This window comes from Mesoplodon densirostris, chromosome 6 (assembly GCF_025265405.1).
Source record: "Mesoplodon densirostris isolate mMesDen1 chromosome 6, mMesDen1 primary haplotype, whole genome shotgun sequence".
Taxonomy (NCBI): domain Eukaryota; kingdom Metazoa; phylum Chordata; class Mammalia; order Artiodactyla; family Ziphiidae; genus Mesoplodon; species Mesoplodon densirostris.
In genome coordinates, this window is record NC_082666.1 from 75,185,609 (window position 1) to 75,209,154 (window position 23,546).

Consider the following 23,546-nt stretch of genomic DNA (forward strand, 5'->3'; position numbering starts at 1 on the left):
TTTTGTGTGAATCCGAACTATTGCCCAATATGACCTCGCAGACCTGGACATACGCCTATTACAGAGAGAGGACACATCTTCAACTTTTCTTACAAAGGAGACAGCAGTGGAAATATAACTGTCCCCCACGCTGTGTCAACAAGAAAGCAGGCAGAATTGCCTTCTCCTGTTCTTTGGTCTGTTTTCTCCAAGACTAGATCCTCTAGTAAGGAGAACTCAGCTACAAGAGATGAAAACTGCTAGTCTTTCCAAGCACCTCTGCTTGTGCATATGAGCTGGTGTTTTTATAGGGAGACTGACTGACTGGGATTCAGCACAAGTTAGCTGTTAGGGAGGATGGACTACACTGGAGGGGCTTGTCTTGCAACCCGTGTGACCTGCTCTTGTACTCAGTTTGTGGGGAGAGGAGGGAGAAGTGGTGGACGAAATGGTCCAGCCACTAGGCATCTCAGGCACTGTCCAGATGCTGGCTGAGGGTACCTCCCTTACTGCAAGGCCTCTCAAGAGGTACTCTGGCTTCCTGATGGAAATAAGACCCACTGGACTCCACTGTCCACCCACCAGATAGACAACAATGTATATGTTCAAATATCACACTAGCAGAGGTTTGGGAGAAAGTGGTACTTTCATGCACTGCTGCCAGGAACGTAAACCAGTGCAGCCAGTCTTGGGGGTAATTTGGCAGTATTTAACACAATCTAAAATGCAGGCTTCTTTGAAATGTCCCTTCCTAGCATCTCCCCAGAAAAACACCAGCACCTGTGTACAAGGAGACTGCAGCATTTAAAACAACATGATTGTCGATAAAGAAGGAAATTAACCAATAAACTATGATCCTTCCAAACTTTGAAATAGTACGTGCCAGTTAAAAAGAATAAAGTAGATCTAATGCACCAACATGAAAGGTCTTTAAGACCAACTGTTGATTGAAAAAAGTAGATTTGAACAACAATCTGTTCACTATGATGACCCCCTTTACGCTAAAAAGTCAAGCAAACTATGTATTTCTACAAAAACAGATATCCTCATAGCAAAAAGTCTGAAATGACATATATTAAGAGTTTAGCTCTTGATGTAATTGTTAAAATAAGTGAGATAAGGGAAGAGTAGGCCATAGCACAGTTCACACACCAAGATTACAACTGGTGGAAAAATATGCATGTGTGTTCAAAAAATAAACCTTGTCAGGAATTACAGAGAAAACGAAAACAGCAATGTTCTATCCAGTTAAGAAAAAAAAAAGTTATTTTAACTGTACATTCAGAATCATGTTCTTAAAAAACAGTTTTCCAAAGTTATTTTTGTCCACTCTCTTTTAAATCTCTGACTTAGAGTACTTTTTAGATGAACAAAGTACAAAAGACAGCTGTATAGCAAGTTTCATCTTGATGGAAGTATGAAATGGCTGACTGCAAACTAGAATGAAAGAAAAAACACACATTAACTACAGTAGTTATATTGTTCATATAAACTAATTAAACTATTTTGATTTTTGAAAATTCTACTTTGCAAAAGATCTAACTCACTGATAAAATGTGCAGTGGGTATCATTATTATTCCCAATTTGTTTTAATACAGCAGGTCTTTATCTATCAGAGGACAATTCCTTAGGTTAAGTTAGTCATTTTCAGGTGTGTACATTAGGCCACTAGTTTACTAAATTATCTTGTTAATAAGTAGTCACACACCTTCCAAAGAAAACAACTGACAACTAGAATAAAAATACACCATAATGTCTATGTTTGAAACATTATAAAATAGTGACGTTTTGTGACACATACCATGTTATTATAAGTGTGTGATATTATAAGACGGTCACAAATATGGTATTTGGAATAAAGCCAAATTTAAAGCACTTCAGTAACAACCAAGGTGCTTGAAGCAGACTTGGTTCCATGTATACAAAAGAGGTGGTTATTTACAAAAGAGTGATTTGAGAATCAGGGGAAAAGAGATCCTGTCCCTAAAATATGCCTGCCACCCAAGGACCAAAATATCTGAAATTCCACCATTAAAGATTCATTTCTTCAGAATAAAAACTGATGTCCTTTTAAAATTCAAATACTGAGGACTAAGATATAAAATCAATATTATTTTACCATGTTATTTATCAAATTGTTTTTTCTCAAAAGAGGCATGTGCAGGGCTTCCCCGGTGGCACAGTGGTTGAGAGTCCGCCTGCCGATGCAGGGGACATGGGTTCGTGCCCCAGTCCGGGAAGATCCCACATGCTGCGGAGCGGCTGGGCCCGTGAGCCATGGTCGCTGAGCCTGCGCGTCCAGAGCCTGTGCTCCGCAACAGGAGAGGCCACAACAGTGAGAGGCCCACGTACTGCAAAAAGAAAAAAAAAAATCTATACATGAACAAACAAACTCATATGATGGCGATATGAAATGACCAATAAAACAAACCAACCTTTGGGAAAATCTAACAATGAACACAGAAAATAAGCATACAGAGAGAAAAGCATTAAACATGAGAAAGTGGATATAACCACAGGTATAGTGTTCCAACCACAGTTATAGCAATTTTATATCACTGTTTGAAAATAAAAGTGAAATGTATAGTTCTCTCCAAAGAAAGAAAACTGCCAACATTAAGTGAGGAAAAGAGTTCATTAGATACCAATAGATTACCATAAAAGAAAGAGAAGAGTTAATCAAGACATTCCCCATTTTGAAAAAGACCCAAGCCTGGATGGTTTTATGAGTAATTTCATTCAAACACAAAGATATAATTATTCCTATGTCATTTAAACTTCTTCAGAGAATAAAGATGAACAACTTCTGTTTCATCCTATGAGCTTATAACCATGAGACAAAAAACATGATAAAGATACCACGAAATAGGAAAAAAGGCCAAACTCACTTAAGAGTATAAATACAAAAGTCCTAAATAAATACAGGTAAACTGAATCCTGAAATGTATTAAAAAGATAATGCCTCATGACCAAGTAAGATTTATTCCAGGGATATAAGGATGGTTCGACATTAGGAAATCCATTAATGTGCCTTACTACATTAAAAAGAGAAAACCACATGGTTATTTTGATAGATGCCAAAAGAGGCATTTGACAGAAATGTAATAACCATTCTTGTAGGTATTAATGTATATCAGCATAACATACACTGGGGAGGGAAGGAATACAAAATGTGTAATATCTATATGAAAGAAATTATAAAACTTTACTGTGAAACTTCTGGTTTTAATATATTTCTATCTTATTTGATCTTTCCCCAATGAGCTTATATTGTTTTTTGTAAAAATAATAACAATAACCCTGTATGAAGCACTGAACTAGGAGTTACACAGAGCATAATGCAAAGCCCTCTTCAGGCAGTTGTGGTGTCCTCTGAGTGCCAGTAAAGAAAAAAGTAAAGGTCAGAGAATGAATGAGGAGAAAGAATATGCAACAGAAAATAGAAGTAACTCTTCTCAGTATTTGTGGAGAAGATTCAAATTTCAAAATAGCAGGACCAGGGAAAAATCACCCTGTTCTTGCCATTTATTTTGGAAAACATGGTGATAGAGGAGTTTAGAGCTGGCTGATTAAAGAAGAAGACTTGATGAATGAGGGACATTGTGGGGACCAGGCAGGGAGTTAAGATTATTTCTGGAATATTGTTCCACTTGGGAGTAAGCTCAAGAGAACGGGCAGACAGTTAAAAAGAGGTCCTCAGTGGCCTGGTGAGTGGTCCCTGGAGCAGAGAGGGCTGGGCACCAGGGTCACTTTGGAAAGGAAGACGCTGAACTATCCAGGTCACACAGAAGATGGGCAGGGGTGAGGTCAGGATCCAGGCATCATGTAAACAAAGAGGATTCTTTGGGGAGAAGATACATAAGGGATGAATGGGGTGTCACTGGTACCTTGGAGGTAGCCCTAGAATGCTGTGGGTGAGGCAATGGTGAGTGAAGGGGTGGGCGGGTTAGAAGGGCACCCTGGGCTTGGCAACCCTGCCACTCCACCATCTCCTAGACCAGCGACTGCCTTCAACCCTAGAGAAACCTCAGGCGGCTGCACGGCACTGTAAATGTCATTACTGCCACTGAATCCTACACTTAGGGGTGGTTAAAATGGCAAGTTTTGTATGTGTTAAGCATAAGGAAAAAGTATAATACAAATAAAAGGTTATTAGTGTGTCACTGAGACATCATTAAGGTGCCCTGGCAAGCCCCATGGGAAAGTAAGTGGAAGAAGACAATGGCCCAACCAAAGGAAAAAAGAAAAAAAGAAAATCATGAGATATTTCTTCCAACTAGCACTGAATGTGAAACAGATTTCACAATAATAGAGCCACCACAGTCACACTCTGTAACGTCTGCCTGCCAAGCATGGAGGCTCAGACCCCTGGTCACTTTAACTCGCAAAAGGAATGAATACAGCCATGTCCACAGTGTCCTCTCAGCAGCCGAAGTACATAAGAGAGAAATACACGTCCCCAGAGTTAGTTTCTTTGCTTGGAAACTTCTTGGGCAAGAAACCATGCTCTTTTCAGAGCTCAGTGCATTTCTGGCACATTTTAAGTAGCGGTTGGAGACAAGGTTGACACCCAGAGTTGGTTTACTTCCTGCAATAAAGTGTCTCCAGCCCTGAAAATGACTTTGGAATAACGTCACTTACTGTGTGGAGAGACACTTTTCCTACCTAACTATACACAGAGTTTCCTCTCTGGTTTAACAGAAGCAAAGTGTAATTCACAGGATTAAAAAAAAATGAGCAAATCATTTGCTCATTCAAACATTCAGTTTGATAAGTCAACAAAAAGTCGTTTACACTCAAAAGACCACTTGCATGGATATAAGCAGTTCTGATTTACTCCAGTGGGTCTGGAGGGGGTGCAATTTATTACAGTCCACTTAGCGCTGTAACAACTGCTTTTCAAAAACCGACACTGATTCATGAAAATGAACGGACGGACCCTCTGCAGCATAAACCCTAACAGCCTCAGGCAAGTGCCAAGAGAAATGTAGTACAAGGCATCACTGGACCGGTATGCGGAAGCAAGCAATTACGCCGGTATTTAACCCAATTCATTACTCATCAGAAAAGGGCTCAGCACAGGAGTCAGACCCAGACGAGCTGACAAGGAGCACAGCCACTTAACTGTCCCCTCCAGCGATTACACTCTCTCAACCCAAGAGTGTGTCAAATTAAAACAACTACACATTGACTTTTCGCTTCTGTAAACGTTAAGGGGTGATTGACAACTTTGGGTTGCAGCCAGCCAGCCAGGCATCCTTATCCACCGTCTCTGCTTGTCTGCTCTCAGCTCTAGACATGTTGCGTTTGGAATATTCCTACAGGACACGGAAGTATTTCATGGCTTTGCCACTGGGGCTCACCCAAAGAGGTTCTGCCATCTCTCATGGATAAGCAGCTTCAGAGGACCCTTAAAAACGGAGTATTTTAAAAATTAACATTTGTCCCTTTCTATTAGAAAAACTCTAGTACTTCCAATCAGAAAAATGGAAAATCAGCCAGTCTTTTATGTGCACTTCTGCCCTCACAGCTCTACCTACTATGATCTGGACTGTGGAAGGATTCCCTTCCCTTGTTATCCTATTCTCCTTTATCTCAGAACTGTAAGGAGTAGAAAAAGATACAGCTGAAATAGGAGGGAGAGACAAGTAAACAAAGTAAGAAACAACCCTAGGAAATCTACTCACCACAGAGATCCAGGTGGATCAACTGCCAACTGTAGGCTTGTGCTACAGATTCAATATTCAATGTCTAGTGTTCTCTGATGATCACAGAAAAAAGCCACAGGCAAGTGTCAAACTTTGACTCTTCCACCATTTTCCCCTTCTGGTGCCAAGACTATTCAATGGGGAAAGGGCAGCCTTTTCAATACATGGTGTTGGGAAAACTGGATATCCACATGCAAAAGAACGAAGTTGGACCCTTACCTTACACCACATATAAAAATGAACTCAAAGCAGATCAAAGCCTTCAATGTTAGAGGGAAAACTATAAAACTCTTAGAAGAAAATACAGGGAAAAAGCTTCATGACACTGGATTTGGCAATGATTTCTTAGATATGACACCAAAAGCACAGATGACGGAAGAAAAAATATACTAACTGGACTTCATCACAATTAAAAATTTGTTCATCGGAGCACACGAGGCACAGAGCGAAAACGCAACCCAAAGAATGGGGAAAATATCTGCAAATCCTATACCTGAAGAGGGATCAATGCCACTTTTCCCTCTTGGTTTTGATGTAAGCAGTCATTAGCAAGTGCCCAAGACTGACATGCTGCCCCATGACCATAAGATAAGTTTTCCACCCTGGGCAAGTACTATCATTCTTGGACTGAGACCAACCAGGTTCTAGTTTACTCACTTCCATCTGCTAGTAAAAAAAAAAAAAAAAAAAAAAAAAAAAGTGTGCACCACAGTTAGACCCAAAGATCGACTTAACACTTGCCAGTGTTCAATCAGTCCAAGTCAGTGAGTCCTCCTCAGCCTGACAGGCCATTTGAAGAAGGGCTGATGCACCCACAAAAGACTTTTAAAGTGGTGTCTGTTGAGCTTGAGGTACTCCTATGTCTCAGGTTTAAACACTGTGCTACCCACCCTATCACTCGAAACGTCCACAACAAAATAGCCTTCACCTAACTGTCCAAGACAGTGCTGTCCAACAGAACTGCCTGAGGATGGAAATGTTCTACTTCTGCTCTACCCAGTATGGTAGTCACCAGCCCCACATGGCTACTGAGTGCTTGAAATGTGGCCAGTTTAACAGAGGAACTGGATCTTTAATTTTAATTAAACATGAATAGCCCTATGTGCCCAGTCGCTCCTGTACTAGATGGTGCAGGTCTAAGGCAGCAGGCTGAAGACAAGGGTTTCAATACCGTGTGACAGTCTGAGGTTGGAGAGTGTCCCAGAGAGAGAAGACCATCCAGCTCCACTCCCAGCTGCCACCTGTTCTCTCTATTCAGCGATTTCCTTTTCCCTCAAATAGGGTCAGGGATTTCTGCTCTACCAACCTGTGGTATCACAGACAGATAGCTGGACTTTGTCCCTGTTCCTGGCACAGAGCTCCTAAAACCCTTGGAATTTCCTGAGTGAGAAGGATGACAGGAGCCTCTTTGTTCTAAGCAGGTGACTCTTGGCAGGCTGGATGGTTTCGGGATGGGGGCTAGTCACAGACGCAGGGTAGGGGCTGAGCACCAGAAAGACCCAGCCCTGATTAGAAGCTTGGAACTTCCAGCCTTACCCCCAACCTCCAGGGAGAGGGAAGGGCTGGAGAGTGAGCTAATCACCAACTGCCAATGATTTAATCAGTCATACCTGGTAATGAAACCTCCCTAAAAACCCGTTAGCAATTGGGGTTCTCAGAGCTTCCGGGCTGGTGAGCACATCAAGGTGCCAGGAGGGCGGGGTCCCTGAAGACGACTTGGAAGCTCTCCACCCTCTCACCATACCCTGCCTTATGCATCCCTTGCCATTGGGCTATTCCTTTATAATAAACCCGTAATAGTAATAGTAAGTCAAGTGCTTTCCTGAGTTCTGTGAGTCATTCTAGTGAATTATCAAACCTGAGGAGAGGTTGTGGGAACTCCCAAATTTGTAATGGGCCAGGCAAAAATGTGGGTAACCTGATCACCCCATTTATGGCTGGCATCTGAAATGCGGGCAGTCTTGGGAGACTGAGCCCTTAACCCATGGGGTCTGGGCTAAATTTGGACAGTCAGTATTAAAACTGAATTGTAGGACACCCAATTGGTGTCAGAATTGGTGTCAGGAGGAAAAAGGCTCGTTACCTAATAAGACTGTTGTTGGAATTAAACAAGATGACGTATGTCAAAGTGCTTCAAAGTAAGAGATTATTTTTCCTATTTGGTTGATCTGTAAGGGACATGAGCTAGCTCATGAAGGCTAACCATAAGTCTACCGTGAAGTAACCTTTGCATTAGTTCACAGTAACATTGGGAAACAACGCACTGCTTTCTCATTCATTTCCCTGTGGGGGAAGGCCCTAATTCTTACCTGCTTTATTTGCCAGGAAAAGTGGCAAAGATTCTAATTTGTAGCAGTACATCAGGGTTTAATTGTTTATGGTTACATGGAGCACTTCAAGGGCAAAGATGGCAAGAAATTGGAAAATCTTCCCCCAAACTCAGAGAGAGAGAGAAAAAGAAGAATCCAAATTTGGGGGAGGTGGGGGGAGTGGGGATGAGAAAAAGAAAGGCAACAATCTGGAAAAGAAGTGGTCCGGGTGAGCGGTGTGCGCCTGACCATGGGGTTTTCCATCTCTAAAAACCTCCGTGCTTTGGGGACCCAGCCTGCAGATGAGGGCCTGCCACAGGCTGGGCTCGGAGCGTCGGAGAGCTTGGGAGGTGAGTGAACGGGCAGCAAACGCCAGACAGTTGGCAGTAAGACCAGGCAAGATACTCCATTCATTCTATACACACTGGCCCACCCGACCAACCTCAGCATCCTTCTCCTACTTCCCAAGAACCTCAGCAAGAAGAGGAGACATACAGAGACGCTAAACTCTTCAACAGTGTTACGAACTGAACTGTTATACCCCGCCCCACCCCTAATTAATAAGTTGAAGCCCTAGCCTCCAATGTGACTGTATTTAGAGACAGTGCCTTTAGGGAGATAAATGAGGTTATATGAGGTCTTAAGGGTAGGGTCCAAGCCTGGTAGGACTAGTATTCTTACCACACAGAGGAAAGGCCAAAGAAAAAGGGGTCTCACTGGAAACCAAACCTGACAACACCCTGATCTCAGACTTCTAAACCCCAGAACTGTGAATTTCTGTTTCTTAAGCCTCCCAGCCTGTGCTATGTTGTTATGGAAGCCCTGGCAAACTAATGTAAATAGTATTAGCATAAAACAGGAAAATCACACACCCTGGCTTGCTGAATGTGGGAAGCCTCGGCACCACAGCTATAGGTGTCATTTCATTTCATATAGTAGGTTCTACTTGTTACAGACATTCATGTATTGAAGACGTAATAAAATGTGATAAATCCATATTTCCCCTTGAGAATCTTAGGGTTTTAATCTTAATAGTTTTGCTGGCCCCTGCGATAGTTTTTGAACTCAAAATAAACCAAGCCTTTTCATATAATGAAATCTTATTTGGCCATCAAAAAGAATGAAGCCCTGTTCCAAGCCTCAGTTTGAATGAACCTCGAAAACATTATGCTAAGTGAAAGAAGTCACATGTAAAAAGGCTACATATCATATGATTCCATTCATATGAAATGTCCAGAAACAGGCAAATCCATAGAGACAGCAAGTAGAATAGTAGTTTCCAGGGGCTGAGAGGGAGGTGGAAATGAGGAATGACTACATATGGGGATTCACTGGGGGATGATGGAAATATTCTGGAACTAGACAGTGATAATGGTTGCACAACTTAGTCCACATACTGAAGACCACTGCACCGCATACTTTAAAAGTGGTGAACTTTATGGTATGTGAATTATATATCAATAAAGTTGTTATGAACAAACAAACCAAGGCCATCCCACCTCTATAGCCACAGAGTAACAAAGGGGAAACACGCCTGACAAGGGCTGCATATTTGGAACACCTCTTCCCAGACTCTGGCTGTGATCCTGACTTCTCTAACTGGAGATGGAAGCTCTCCCTTAGGTTTATGGCGGAGACTTCAACCAAGGCTGAAATACGAGCAAGACAGTGGGGCACATGGCTACTCCCTCACACACCCTGCAGAGGCTTAGAGGCCAGGCTGTTCTTCTGTGGCGGGAAGGGAAGGGCTTGTGTCCCTAAGATCTGCTAACATTCAGGGATCACTGCAGCATGTTCTCTGCCATGCTTCCTCTCCTGGGCATAGTGCTAGGGCCACAGACACATAATTGGCACCCAATGAATTTATTGCTTGTTTATTGACTGAGCCATCAGTTCCTATCCTGGTAGGGGGTGGGGAGGCTTCAGGAAAGAGACTGAGGAGCTGGTCTTGCCCAAGAGCTTCAGGAGTCACTGTAATGCCTGGTGAAGCTACAATGGAACGACTGAACCAAACGCACGAAAACTGTAAGTTTCCATTTTGAGTCTGAGCAACAGTGGGTTAACTTTTAGATGCTGTTGTATTAATGGAGCTAACCTATAATATATGATAAAAGAAATGTCTGCACCTGCAAATTACCTAAACAGAGGAAGACACAATACAGTTAACATGTGCAAGGAGAAACTATAATCCAGAAATTTTTCACAGAGAAACCCATGAATAGCTTCAACCAGAACAGGAAACCATTCCAAGCAAGATCAGCACTGCCTCTTGTACTATGTTTGTAGAGATATAAATGAAGCAACTCTTAAACTGCCGAATATGCTTAGTGAAAGTACTGCTCTCCTCCATCCACTGTTCATTTCCGCCTTCTACCCCAGTGCCCGAAAATGGTGGTTCAGAGAGGACTTGGATGAAGCCCGGGGTTGCCAGATTTAGCAAATAAAAATACAAGGTGCTGAATTAAATTTATATTTCAGAAACAAATAATTTGTAATATAATAAAATACTGTGAACATGCTTATTAAACATTAAAATAACGTTTGTGGGTTTATGTGACATTTAACTTTAACTGGTCATCCTGTGTTGATCTTACAACACTAACGAAGTGATCGCATTGGGCTGACTAATGGCTATTCTCCCTCCTCGGGCACCACGGCCAATGGGAGGCTTCTGGCCCCTGTCCCACCCACCGAGGCCAGCACCGCACACCTGCAACAGTGTCCTGTGCCACTTCCGAAAGCTCAGACGTGGCACGGTTAGTCAATCTCCAGTAAGAAGATGCTGAGGGCACTGGCGGGAAGGCTATATTCACCTCTGCATCTAAAGTGGGGGGAACCCCTACCCTAGACTTGGTGTAAACGGGGGACAGATCCTGGATTCTGTGCAGTGCCAAATGTGTGAAGACCACAAACAACCCTGCTACACTGAAAAGAGAATTTAAAAATATGTGTGTTAAGAAGATGATCATGGGATTGCAGGGCCTGTTGTTATCTCTGAATATTATTTGTTTAATGGAGCTCATTTTTAATATCGGCACTTTTAGGCTGAATGTAAATAAACCTGATCACGCAATAAACTCAGTGTATTCTTTTTTTTGCCGATTTAAGCTAAAACACCATCAATCTTCTCTTAGAAGCAGCATCTTTCAAGATAACAGAGGCAGCACTAGGCTTTTGACACCCACTAAAAAAATAATAAATAAGCAACTGACTTTTGAGCCCTCCCCCCAAGTGCATGTATTCAGCTCAACAGGCCAGGTGCTCGAGAGCAGGTGAGGACAGCCTGTAGGGTTTCTTCTCTTTGCCCTCCTGCCAAGGGATCATTCCAGTACCACAGTAATCCCAGGAAAGAGGGGCCCTTTTTTTTGTAAGAAAGAATGGTAAATATGACCACTTTACACACAGCAAAATCAAACCCACCTTCTATGATGAAATAACCACCTACTCTAGTTCCCCCAAAAGATTCCGTTGATGCCAATTTTCCATCTGAACAGCAGTTGGAAGGGACATAAAAGCTGGCCACCATTCTTTACACAGAAGCCCAGTTGGAACCTGACCCCAGCATATATTGTATACCCATGTATATGTGCAAGATGGGAAGTATAGGCCTATATATAAATATAAATACATAAAAAGCTAACTTTCAGTGCTCGGAAAACAAAAGCTATCCCCATATAACAGCCAAATTCTGACATAACTCAGTTTGGACACCTCATCTGGTGTGCACTGCACTCATTCTCAGTGTAAACCCCGCTGCGCCGGGCAATGATATACTGTAATGTCACATCGCAATCTGGATTTACTATAAAGGGCCGCGACGAGCTTCAGAGCAGTAAACACTGCAGCGAGGTGTATTTCACACTGAGCTGGTTTTTATGAAGAACACTTCACCGCCCAGGCACGGCACCTGGATGATGGATGGTGAAAGATGCATGACAAGCTTCATCCTTGTTTGTAAATCTTAACTGTTCCCGCTCACTAACTCTGAAGGCAATTTTCAAAGACAGCGGCAGACGGAAGGACAGCACAGCTTTCCTGAAGGTTATTCAAGTTGTACTTGGCCTGGGCCGGGCCTCTGAGGGACCAAGGAGGGAACATAAACTCCGGAGTTACTCCACACCGCGCCTGAGAAAAACCGCCGAGGCCCTGTGGGCTCAAGTCAGAATCAAGCGAGGAAATCTCACGCGTGATCATGTTGGACGCTCTGCCCAGAGCGGCCGCTGTCCATCCAAGTTCATGCCCATGTGGCTGCTGCCTCTTCAGGGTTTTTAAAGACAAGGGGTCACGGAATGAGTAACAGAATAAGCAAACTTGATGGTGTATCATGTGTCCACAATAGATGGGGTTTCCTCCACTGAGCAGGTGGGTAGGGGGCCTAACGTCACACCTGCATCCCATCAAGATAAAATTAGCCCCGAAAACACGGGCCAGCAGTGTCTAGTCACTGTGTTCAACCTGGTTGTGTCAGGGCACTTGGGAGTTCCTAAAAGTGTGCTTTCCAGAGCTCTGCCCTTTCCGTGTCCCCTCCTGACTGCAATCTTTAGCCCAAAGGAAAACGCCGGCAAAGGTGCCCTGTCTTTCAAGAACAAGTTAAAGATGTAAAAGCAACCTCATGATAAGCCACTGACAGACTAGGTAGAATGTAAAATACTGTCTCTCTCAAAAATCATCTGGGGAAATTCAATAGGCCTTTTATTGACACTAATTTTAAAATAACAACCATGTCTATGGAGGGAAAAAAAAACTTTCAAAAAGTGGTTTCATTTCGATTTGCACTTTTAATTTCAAAGCTAATAACTAGTCATTTAATTTTGCAGTGTCTGCCTTTGTCAAATATTACACTTGCACTTTACTCCCTCCTGTTAAATAAAAAGAAAATTCAGATATCACCACAAAATTAAACAGTGACTTCACCATGTCAATCAAGTCATAAACGTGTTTTAAAGTTTACATTTAGCTTGGGGAATAGTATAATGTAAATACCACACCTGATACCCTGTGGATTTTTTAAGGCTGCTTTTGGGTTTTTTTTTTTTTTTTTTTTTCCTTTTGCGGTATGCGGGCCTCTCACTGTTGTGGCCTCCCCCGTTGCGGAGCACAGGCTCCGGACGCGCAGGCTCCGGACGCGCAGGCTCAGCGGCCATGGCCCACGGGCCCAGCCGCTCCGTGGCACATGGGATCCCCCCAGACCGGGGCACGAACCCGTATCCCCTGCATCGGCAGGCGGACTCTCAACCACTTGCGCCACCAGGGAGGCCCTGCTTTTGGGGTTTTTTGACCAGCTAAGTCATCACTGTGTTCTCAGCTTTTCCACCTGCCATGTGGAAATGAGGACCCCCTTCTCTTCTCTACTTCACAGGCATTGTCTCCATGCCTCAGTGTCCTCATGTGCAAAATGCAGATAATACTATGATTACAAGACTTAAATGAGCTATCCCCACAATACGCACAGGGCATTGTCTTACACACTGTGCGAAGTACGTGTTTGTGAGAAAAGGAAAAGGAAAGGGAGGGAAGAAGAAACCACAGGATTTACCAGCAGAAGGAACACCAGGGAAGCAGTTCAGAGACCTGAGCTCCTACACTGGCTCCTCTTCCTCAACTCTAGAAACAGGCTCAGAGATGACACGGCATCCTGCCTGCAACTCCACCCAGGCTCTCTTAGCGAGAACAGTGATCAAGCTTCTCCTGACTTCTCATGCAGGGCTGTGTTATCAATCAAAAACCCATCATAGGGCTTCCCTGGTGGCGCAGTGGTTGGGAGTCCGCTTGCCGATGCAGGGGACACGGGTTCGTGCCCCGGTCCAGGAAGATCCCACGTGCCACGGAGCGGCTGGGCCCGTGAGCCATGGCCGCTGAGCCTGTGCGTCCGGAGCCTATGCTCCGCAATGGGAGAGGCCACAATGGTGAGAGGCCTGCGTACCGCAAAACAAACAAACAAACAAACAAAAAAACCTGTCATAGGCAAAGATTTAAGTCTTTAAAATTCGAGCTTTTCAAAGGGAAGATTCTACATGATATAAATCCAGGATACGTTGCTGCCTGGGGTTTGCACCCCACGTTTTTCCATGACCAATTTATTTCATCAAGTGCTTTATCAGAATGCCTAACTCTGGGCCAGGGAGGCACCAGCAGAAAGAATCCAGAGGCCAGTTTCTTATTCATACAAGAAACCATGAAACATCCCAGGAGTCCCCTGAGAACATGGTGTCATGCTAGGCACCTGGAAGACGACAGAGACGAATGAATGAGATCCCCGCCCTTCACGTGTGAGAACACACCCTGGTAATTCTTGCTGAAGTGCTGCAGTGAGTGAACTTCTTCCTTCCATGAGTGAGTCTGACATCCTTCAGGTAGGCCCTGGGAAGTGCCTGCTATTTCTAGACTGATGGTGGCCTTGTCAAAAGGCAGCATGTTACACAGAGGACATATTAGAGCCCCATCAGCTCTCTCTCTTTTCGTGGAGGGAGAAAAAAAGTTTGAAGACAGAAGCCTGTGTGTCCTCATCCAACGGCATTTCAGCTTGCCTTCTATACTATTCTTTAGGTATAAAGGGACGTGCTGGTGTCCTTATATATTCCTCTTCCCTGGTTGTTTCTCTTGAAACATATTGTATATGTGATATATTAAAAATAAGTCTTCAAAGCTGCCATTTCTCCATGTTTATTATATGCTTAAACTTAGTGTGCTTCATGTTCCTCACTCAGCAGACCATCATGTCTAGCCAATTTCAAGAATCACAATACACATATGGTTCATTTCAAGCAGGGTCCCTGTAGGGCTAAAAACACAGCCTCCTTGATGACTGTGATCACTTTCACTTGTACGGCCCAGTGCCAGGCACTTGGTGAAATCAAAAGATATATAAGACATGGTGATGGGTCTTCACGTGAGATTAAGGGAGTTGATAGCTGCTGCCATGCTTTCACATAATTTTTTTGAGCCATATATAAAAATAGATAAAGCTCTTATTACCTTTTTCAACCTTCCAGGTGAGGGATCTAAAGCTCTAAGAGATTAAACAAGTATCTTACAATCCAGCCCAGAGCTGGGGATCTGAGCCAGATCTTCCCTCCTGGGGGGTCCATTCTTTTGCAAGCATCGGCCTCCACAGTCACTGCCAATGAATGGTGCACTTACCTCTCTGTTCAAAGCTAAAGCTGAGAATAAAAAGGTCACATAGGGCTTCCCTGGTGGCGCAGTGGTTAAGAGTCCACCAGCCAATGCAGGGGACACGGGTTCGTGCCCCGGTCTGGGAAGATCCCACATGCCGCGGAGCGGCTGGGCCCGTGAGCCATGGCCACTGAGCCTGTGCGTCCGGAGACTGTGCTCCGCAATGGGAGAGGCCGCAACAGTGAGAGGCCCGTGTACCGCAAAAAAAAAAAAAAAGGTTTACCAGCCAAATGCTCTTTTCTTTGAAATTCAGCAAAAGATAAGTCATTTCCTAAAGCGCCAAAGCTTGAACTCAACATTTTCTAACTGTTGCATAAAAACCCATTCACCTTTCTTTAAAAAGCAGGGAAAGCAAGGGGTCAATGTTCTTCTCTCCTACAGGCTTGCCATACAATTCAAAGCAGAACATACACAACAGAAGCAGCCCTCAGATTCCTTGGCCTGCTCTCCCGCCTGTCTGAGCAAGACTAAAACATTTCCAGAAGAGCTTTCTCCCTGACAAGAAGAACTGCCTGAAACATCAACACAACCCTTGCAGAAAGGAATGGTGGAAGGAAGAAGATCACCCTGCCTCCCTTGTTGCATGTGTGATTTAAAGAGCTTGTTTACACCCGGGACGCGAGCTCATCCTCACAACACCTGTGTGGGCTCGACAGGGCCCAGCTCCTCCCACTTCTTTAACAAGTGAGAAGACTCAGGCTCCCAGAGAAGAGCCTGAAACCCTCAAGGCTACAGCTGCTCAGTCGTGGCTCCCATTCAGGTGCTGAGCACAGAGCTACCCCTTTCCTACCCCTGCCCCGCAGCTGCTCAGGACAGCTATCACATCACCTCACATTAAAGGCAGCTTTGGGGTCCTGGATCATGAGTGAGCAGACCTGAGGGTGCTTCCAACAGGCAGCATAACCTCACTGTTCTCACCTGCAAAACTGGGAGGTTCGACCTCATCATCTTTTGCTAAAATCCAACTCTAACGCCCAGCATTAAGCAAGTCCATTCCGTGGGTGAAAGCTCAACCACTTTGCATTTAGTCATGACAACTGTGGGGAAGGTAGCATATGCTATCAGTGAAATCAGGCACTTCTAGATTCATCAGCCTACAAAATTGCCAATGCTGAATGCATTCATAAAATCCTATTTGGGAACACAGAGGCCTCTACAAGCTGCCCAGACATCACAGAGGAACATGAGGGCTTCAACTCAGGGAGACCCTTCTGCTGACCTTGCCATCTGACCTCTGGGTAAAATGTAAACGCTCTGCACCTGGCCTCAGAGCTGCTCACATCCTACGTGTGTCAGATGACTAATGCGTAAACAGCTCGTGATAGGTAATAAGCATCCAAATGTGTGTTTCTGTCTCCTAAAAAAAGCAGAGTTTGAATGTAAAGGAAGGGTGAGTTTGCACAGGAGCCTGCCACTTATCTGAACTGGAAGCGGCCAAAGATCCAGAAGAAACAGGATGCACCATTTCTAACTTTCAAACTGAGATCACAAAACATTATAAATAGACAAAAAGATCTAAGCATGTTCACCTTTACCATTTTAAATCTAAACCTCTTTGCAAGTGTTGTCCAGCTACATATACTCCAAGAACTTATTCAAGAATTCACCTGTAGAGAAAATGCCTATTTACAGATATGAAATGCCACCTACCTGTAGACATGTGTGCATCTACTGACACAGAGGTGTTGCTGTGCAATCTGCCTCCTTATCCCAAGTTGAGGAAGCATCATTTCCAGAATGCTCCTACCACCACTTCCGGAAAAATCTGCAACTGTTACGATGACCTGGCCACACTCACACATAAACCAGCCTTCCACTTGGGCACCAGGTCAGTGTTTCTCAAACTATCTGCAAGGAAGGGCCTGTTCTGTTTAAATTTTTTTTCAGTTTCCAGTCCACCACAGTCTGATGCTTTTATAAAATACAATAAAAATGAATTACTAGAATCATAATCCAAAAAATGGAAAATAACAAGTGTTGGCTAGAGAAACTGGAACGCTCATACACTGTAGTGGAATGTAAAATGGTACAGCCACTGTGAGTAACAGTTTGGAGGCTCTTCAAAAAGTTAAACACAGAATTACCATATGATCCAGCAATTCCACTCCTAAGTATACCCCAGAAGAACTAAAAACAGGTATTGAAACAAAGACTAGTACATTAATGTTCATAGTAGTACAATTAACAATGTCAAAAGAGGGTGGAAGAACCCAAATGTCCATCAACTAATGAACAGATAAACAAAATGTATATCCACACATGCAACCGTATTAGGCTATAATAAGGCACGAAGTACTGATTACATGCTACAACTTGTATGAACCTTGAAAATATTATGCTAACTGAAAGAAGACAGTCCAAAAGGCCACATATTATATGATTCCATTTACACAAAACATCTACAATAGGCAAATCCATCGAAACAAGAGAGCAGATTAGTGGTTACCAGGGGCTGGTGGAAGGGAGAATGGAAAGTGACTGCTTCACGGGTATGGGGTTTCCTTGTGGGGTGATGGAAATGACTTGGAACTAGATAGAGGTGATGGCTGCCCAACACTGTGACCTACTAAAATGCCACTGAATTGTACACTTTAAAACAGTTAATGGTTAATTTTATGTCACGTGGGTTTTACTTCAATATAAAAATGAATTACTAGGAAAGTGAAAGACAAAAATTACAAGCCTCAATTTTTTTTATTGATTCAACATAGAATTGCTCCGTCAGATTGCTGTTTACTCTTAATCCCTTTGCTTACCTCCTCTTAGACCAGTAACAAAGCATGCACAGCCCCACTCTGGGGACCACTGCCCTACAAGGGGTGCCCTAGGGGATCCCACCCCACCTCACTTACTCAGAGACATGCTATCGTCCTGACAATTATGTTCCCACACAATTATGTTCACACATCAGCTAATCTTTATAATAACCTGTTATAATAACCCCCTTCTTTAAAGAAGAGGAAAGGAGCTTCCTTGAACTCACCCCCTCCCCTCCAGGTACTGCTCCACTTCGTTACTCCCCTTACAGCAAGACCCCTTCAAGAGCTGCCTACACTCACTGCCCCAGTGCTTCTCTCCCACATGGAGAGAAGTCAGGGTATGGTCCCCACCTCCCCCTGACAAGGGCCACTCATCAAGCCGCTGATCATTTCCACCTTTCAACAGCCCATGGTCAACTCCAGTCCTCATCTCATCTGACCTATCAGCATTATTTGGCTCAGTTCATTGAAATGCTTTCTTTACTTGCCTTCCTTAGTTTTCTTCCTACCTCATGGGTAGGAGCAGGTACCTACCTGACTCTCCCCTGCTGGTCCTCCTCATCTACCAAACTTCTCAACATTAGAAGGCCTCAGTGCTCAATCCTTGGTCCTTTATTCTTCTCCGTGTATACTCACCTCTCCAGGTGATGACACCACATTAACTTCAAAGGACATCTACGCACTGAAAGCTCGAGTTTCTATTTCCAGCAGGGAAATCGCCCCTCAACTTCAGACTCCGTCCATCCAGTTCCTACTTGACGATCCACCTGGATGGCTCACGTACATCTCACGCTTAACACATGCAAAATTAAACTCCCAATTCCTGCAAACCTGTTTTTCTCATGGTCTTCTTTACCTGAATAAGTGGAAACTCCATGTTTCTACTTGATCAGATCAAAAATGATGGAGTCGGGCCTCCCTGGTGGCGCAGTGGTTGAGAGTCCGCCTGCCGATGCAGGGGATGCGGGTTCGTGCCCCGGTCTGGGAGGATCCCACATGCCGCGGAGCGGCTGGGCCCGTGAGCCATGGCCGCTGAGCCTGCGCGTCCGGAGCCTGTGCTCCGCAACGGGGGAGGCCACAACAGTGAGAGGCCCGCGTACCGCAAAAAAAAAAAAAAAAAAAACCACAAGCAGACATGTCACCCCTTTGCTGGAAACCCTCCAGTGGCTTCCCACCTACTTGAGGTAAGAGCCAACGTGCTTGCAGTGGCTCACAAAGTCTTACACAACCAGGCCCCATCATCTCTGATCTATGTCCTAACACTTTTCAAGACATAAAAAAAAAAGTGAGAGAAGGGCTCCTAGCCTTTTTACAAAGAAAAACATTAAACAGTAGCAACACAGCAAAAGGAAAACTTTCCCTGTAATCCTTTTTCCCTCTACATTCTATTTTCATGTTGCAATCTGCAGCAAAACCAGAGGAAAACCTTGAACTTGGACTCATTTCTTTGGATGGTAAAGAACGGTTTATCTTTAAAGAAACTGAAGAAAAATGAATTTAATAGACAAATTTGTACTTAAATGAGACTTTAACAAAAACATTAAACCTACGGAAAAAACTGTTTTTCAACTTACTTACAAATCCCCACCTAAAATAACTGATATACTATTTACAAATTGTAATTTATTTATTAATGCAACCAACCAAAGGACCTCAACTCAAACTTGATAGAACTGATAAATGTAACTGGTTATCAGCCAGCCTCTACCACCTTCTCACAAATGACTATACTGATGCCCCCATCCCCCTCCCCGCATCCTGCCACTAGCCTCAGCCCCATTTACCAGAGGGTCTAAATGGCCCCCACTTGTGTCGATGTTGATAATAAAAATGAGGATCCAATGCCCCAGGAGATGATCCTGAGGTGTTCCTATTGACCCCCAACTTTCTCTTTCCCCACCCCTTCCCACCTGCTCTGTAAAAATGTCATGCAATGTAGGAGCCCAAGACACCATATATTTGGAAGCCGTAAAGCCGCATTTCTTTAAAAAATAAGCTAAGGTTTGGATTTCCTATTAATCCATATTCTCCTTCTCCATGGCAATTCCAAAGTAGATATTACTGAGATTCCACTATATTTCTTCCTAGCTCACTCCCTCATGTCTGAAGTGAGTTAGAGAAGTATCAGAAGGTTGAGCCTGAGGTCTCCTCACACCACACTTTCAAACACACTCTTTCAAACGTACATATCACCTGAACAGTTTTAGGAAATCCTAGGTGTTATTCACCCAGTCTCTCACCATGGACACTGGGGCAGCTGGTCTTTTTTTTTCCTGGACTGTAACCTCTCTCCTTCTGAGCCTTTTCCTTTTCTGCCATAAATTCAAATGCCTATTGCTCCTCTCCAAACTCCTTCCTGTCTGCTCTAGTAAATTTCCTCTTATCTTTTTGTGGTACTGCCTTGCTCTGAATTTACACCTCTGTCTCAAGAATGCCAATGCTTCTAAAAATATTCCACTATTCCTAGAGCAAGGAGCTCAGGCAATTTCTTCCTGAAAGTAAGTTTCAGTCCTAATTTTCTGTATGAGCAAATGTCTTTTTAACTGCTCCATCCCTAAACTCTGGCTCCATGAGACGATGAGTTAGGATTGTGACCTTTCGGGATCGTTTTCTTATAGATCAAGCTTACTTAAAAATCATACCTGACTCATTTATTCCTTTGTTCATTCACTCCTTCATTCATTCACTCAGCTGATGAAAAACAAATAGGCATCATAGCAGCTAAAAAGGTACATAAAATGTGTTCTCTGTCCTTAAGGAGCTTATAATTCACATAAATATATAGAATCAAAGGCAGTATGAAAGAAGGACCACATGGGCAAACATTATACGGTATGAATATTTACATAAAGAATTGTGTTTGTCCACTCCTGACAAAAAGTGATTATTAATGGGTCAAAGTGCAGTCAATAATGTGTACTTCAGTCTCTCTATAGTTCAAACTGGTCAGGTTCCCTCGACCTATGTATTCCATATTAACAAAATCCTTTGTTTTATTTTAGTATGGTAAATAAAGCTTTTTTAGACTTCACTGTTCTGAATTTGGAAATCAAAGCATGGTTCTGATTCTCACTCTCTAAGCACTTGTTTCACCAGGAAGCCAGTTCTTTATAGAGAATCACGTTATTGAGAAAACCAGCTTCTTTTGTCTAGTAGAGTCAGTTCTAGTAGTCGATTTCTCTACCAACTCACTCACTATTGCCCTGATTTCTACTTACTGCCTCAACTGTGTATGCTTCTCACTTTCCTAGATCAAAAGATGATGCTTAAATACAAAGAACTTAAAAACAGGGCCTGGAAACACAGCAGCCATAAAAGACCAGCCTATCATCACAGTGTAAACATTAGGGAGAAAGTTAAAATTGAAGTTGGGGAATTGTGTATTTCAAAGTGCTCTGGTTCATTAAACAGTCATTTTTTATTTTAAAGCCATTATATCAGAGTTATTTGCATTGCTACTGCATAAACTCTGAGACCTATTATATTCAAAAATGTTTTATTATGTTATTTCCTCCCACAAAAGACGAATACACCTTCAATTTTAAATTGGAAAAGTTTTGGAAAACGATTCTTCGATATACAGAGATTCATTTCACCAAAAATATCAGGACTTGAACCACATTTAAAGGGCCCCTGATATTACATGTTGATCCTCCAGAAAATACATTTTTGGCTTCTGATGGTAGTCTCTATCTTATTCTTATCACTCCGGGTGTTCAGAAAAGAGAAACATGATATTAAGAATCTAGCAAAGCAAAATCATTCCATAACTGAATACTTTAAAGGATACTATACAACCTTTCCAACAGCTGCTATTTGGTAAGCTATTAGAGAGGACCAGAGACCCAGTGCTGGGCAGGTAGCCTCTCTCCACTTCAAATCCAGGCTGTGTAACCAGGTACCTACCACTCGCTTTGGTTTCCGAGTAAGAGAGGCTGTCCTCAGAGGTGAAGATCTGGGACATGCTCTGGCCCAGGTAGGAGGAAGGCGGGTAGTAAGAATGCATCCTGTACTGGGAACTCACTGCGTGGCAGCTCTCCGAGTTTTTCATCTGCTTAAGAAAAAAGAAGGAATATATTGAAACCGAAGTTGCCTATCATAAGAATTACCTAATTCTTTAAATTAAGGGAACAGCTTATTAAAGTTGGAAGTATCCTCACCCATGAATATGCCCCTCCAGTGCACAGACCCTAGAAATACTAGAACTGTGCAGCCTGAGGTGCCTTTTCGATGCTGGAGGCTCCTCTAAAGTACCCCTCTAATTCCATCTGGTCGCAGGATGCTTGACTAGTAAGCACAAAAGAGAACAGGGCAGTAAAGACCAGAGAGCGCTGCTTAGGAGCCAACACAATCCCCTGTAACACTGACCAGCACATTTGACCAGGAGCAAGTTATTTAACTTCCTCACGTTTCCTCCTGGGCAAAACGAGCATCTTACCTTGGCTACCTTACAGTGTTCACATCAAGAGAATATTTAAAAAAAAACACACAAGCCTTGTGTGAGGGTCAGCTGTTGTCGTCAGCACGAGGCCGTGTCTGTCACTCAGAGCCCATTCCCACCCCCTCCTATGCTTTTCCCTGTAGCAAGGAATGGAAGTCTGGGATCTGCTTCTTCCAGATGCTCCTGTCACCAGGCTTCTGGAGGTGATTTGGATTCTGCTAATAGGACATAAAATGAGATCTGGTAGGCAGAAGGGAGGCACATGCTGCTTCTCCAACAGTAGTGGCAGCTGACACTTGGCAGTCATGCCTTTTTCTGGCAATCAGACCCCGCCTTTGGGACCATCAGGCAGCTTTTAGGTAAGGAGCAGTTCCCGTAGCTTCCTGACCTCTCATTCAAAGCTAAGGAGATGGAAACTCCAGGCTTAAAAGGGGTCCCCACTCTTGCTTTCCTGGCTCTTCCTGGCCACTTCCATGAACATTAGAATTGTTCTGAATCCTGCACGGACCCTGGTACGACAGTGAGCACTGAACACATGATCAGATAGATCTTCACAGCAAGAACAGCTCAACTAACAGCTAGACTTCAAGTACGTATACTGCCTTTAAAAAACTAAATTCAGGTGGTATTAACTTTATTTAAAAAGTCAACATAAGGGAATGTTCAAGGATAAACCAATTCTGTTTAAGAATTAAGGCATAATTTCAAAATCACGTTTTTCAATCAAATCTTTAGAATACTACTTGATAAAGAAAATAGTAGTAACTTGACAGAGCCTGGCAGGATAAAAGTAGGTACTGGGCTTCCTCAAGATTTACTATGAACATCTAAATTCTGGACAATTTCCCAAGCGATATAGGCCTAAGTAATATGGCTTTGCTTGGTGGAAAGGCCTAACTCCCTGATTTCTCTGTGCTAATCTGAGAAGCTCAAGGGATTCATTTTTGACCCTCCCAACTGCTCCCCAGCGCAGATGTCTGTTCTAATGGGTGGATTATTTCTTCTTGCAGAAGCAAAGAAGACTCCATTCCACTTGATTATTTCCTTACAAGTTAAGTTTATCTGGCAAGTTCCCTTTATCCTTTCTAGTTTGTTTTTCTGATGCATATAAAGTGCTATCTCTTCTAACTCAATCACCCCACTTTCATTTTCTACCATTATATAAATCTTTACTAA

General features: G+C 43.3%; 1 protein-coding gene across 1 annotated transcript in view; it reads right to left on the reverse strand.

The window, feature by feature from the left end:
• Window positions 1–23,546, reverse strand: part of DMRT1 (doublesex and mab-3 related transcription factor 1) — a 102,617-nt gene that overhangs the window by 19,871 nt on the left and 59,200 nt on the right. Inside the window, exon 4 of the mRNA XM_060100491.1 lies at window positions 21,836–21,980. Coding sequence (XP_059956474.1) covers window positions 21,836–21,980 — 145 coding nt within the window. The remainder of the gene's footprint in view (window positions 1–21,835; window positions 21,981–23,546) is intronic.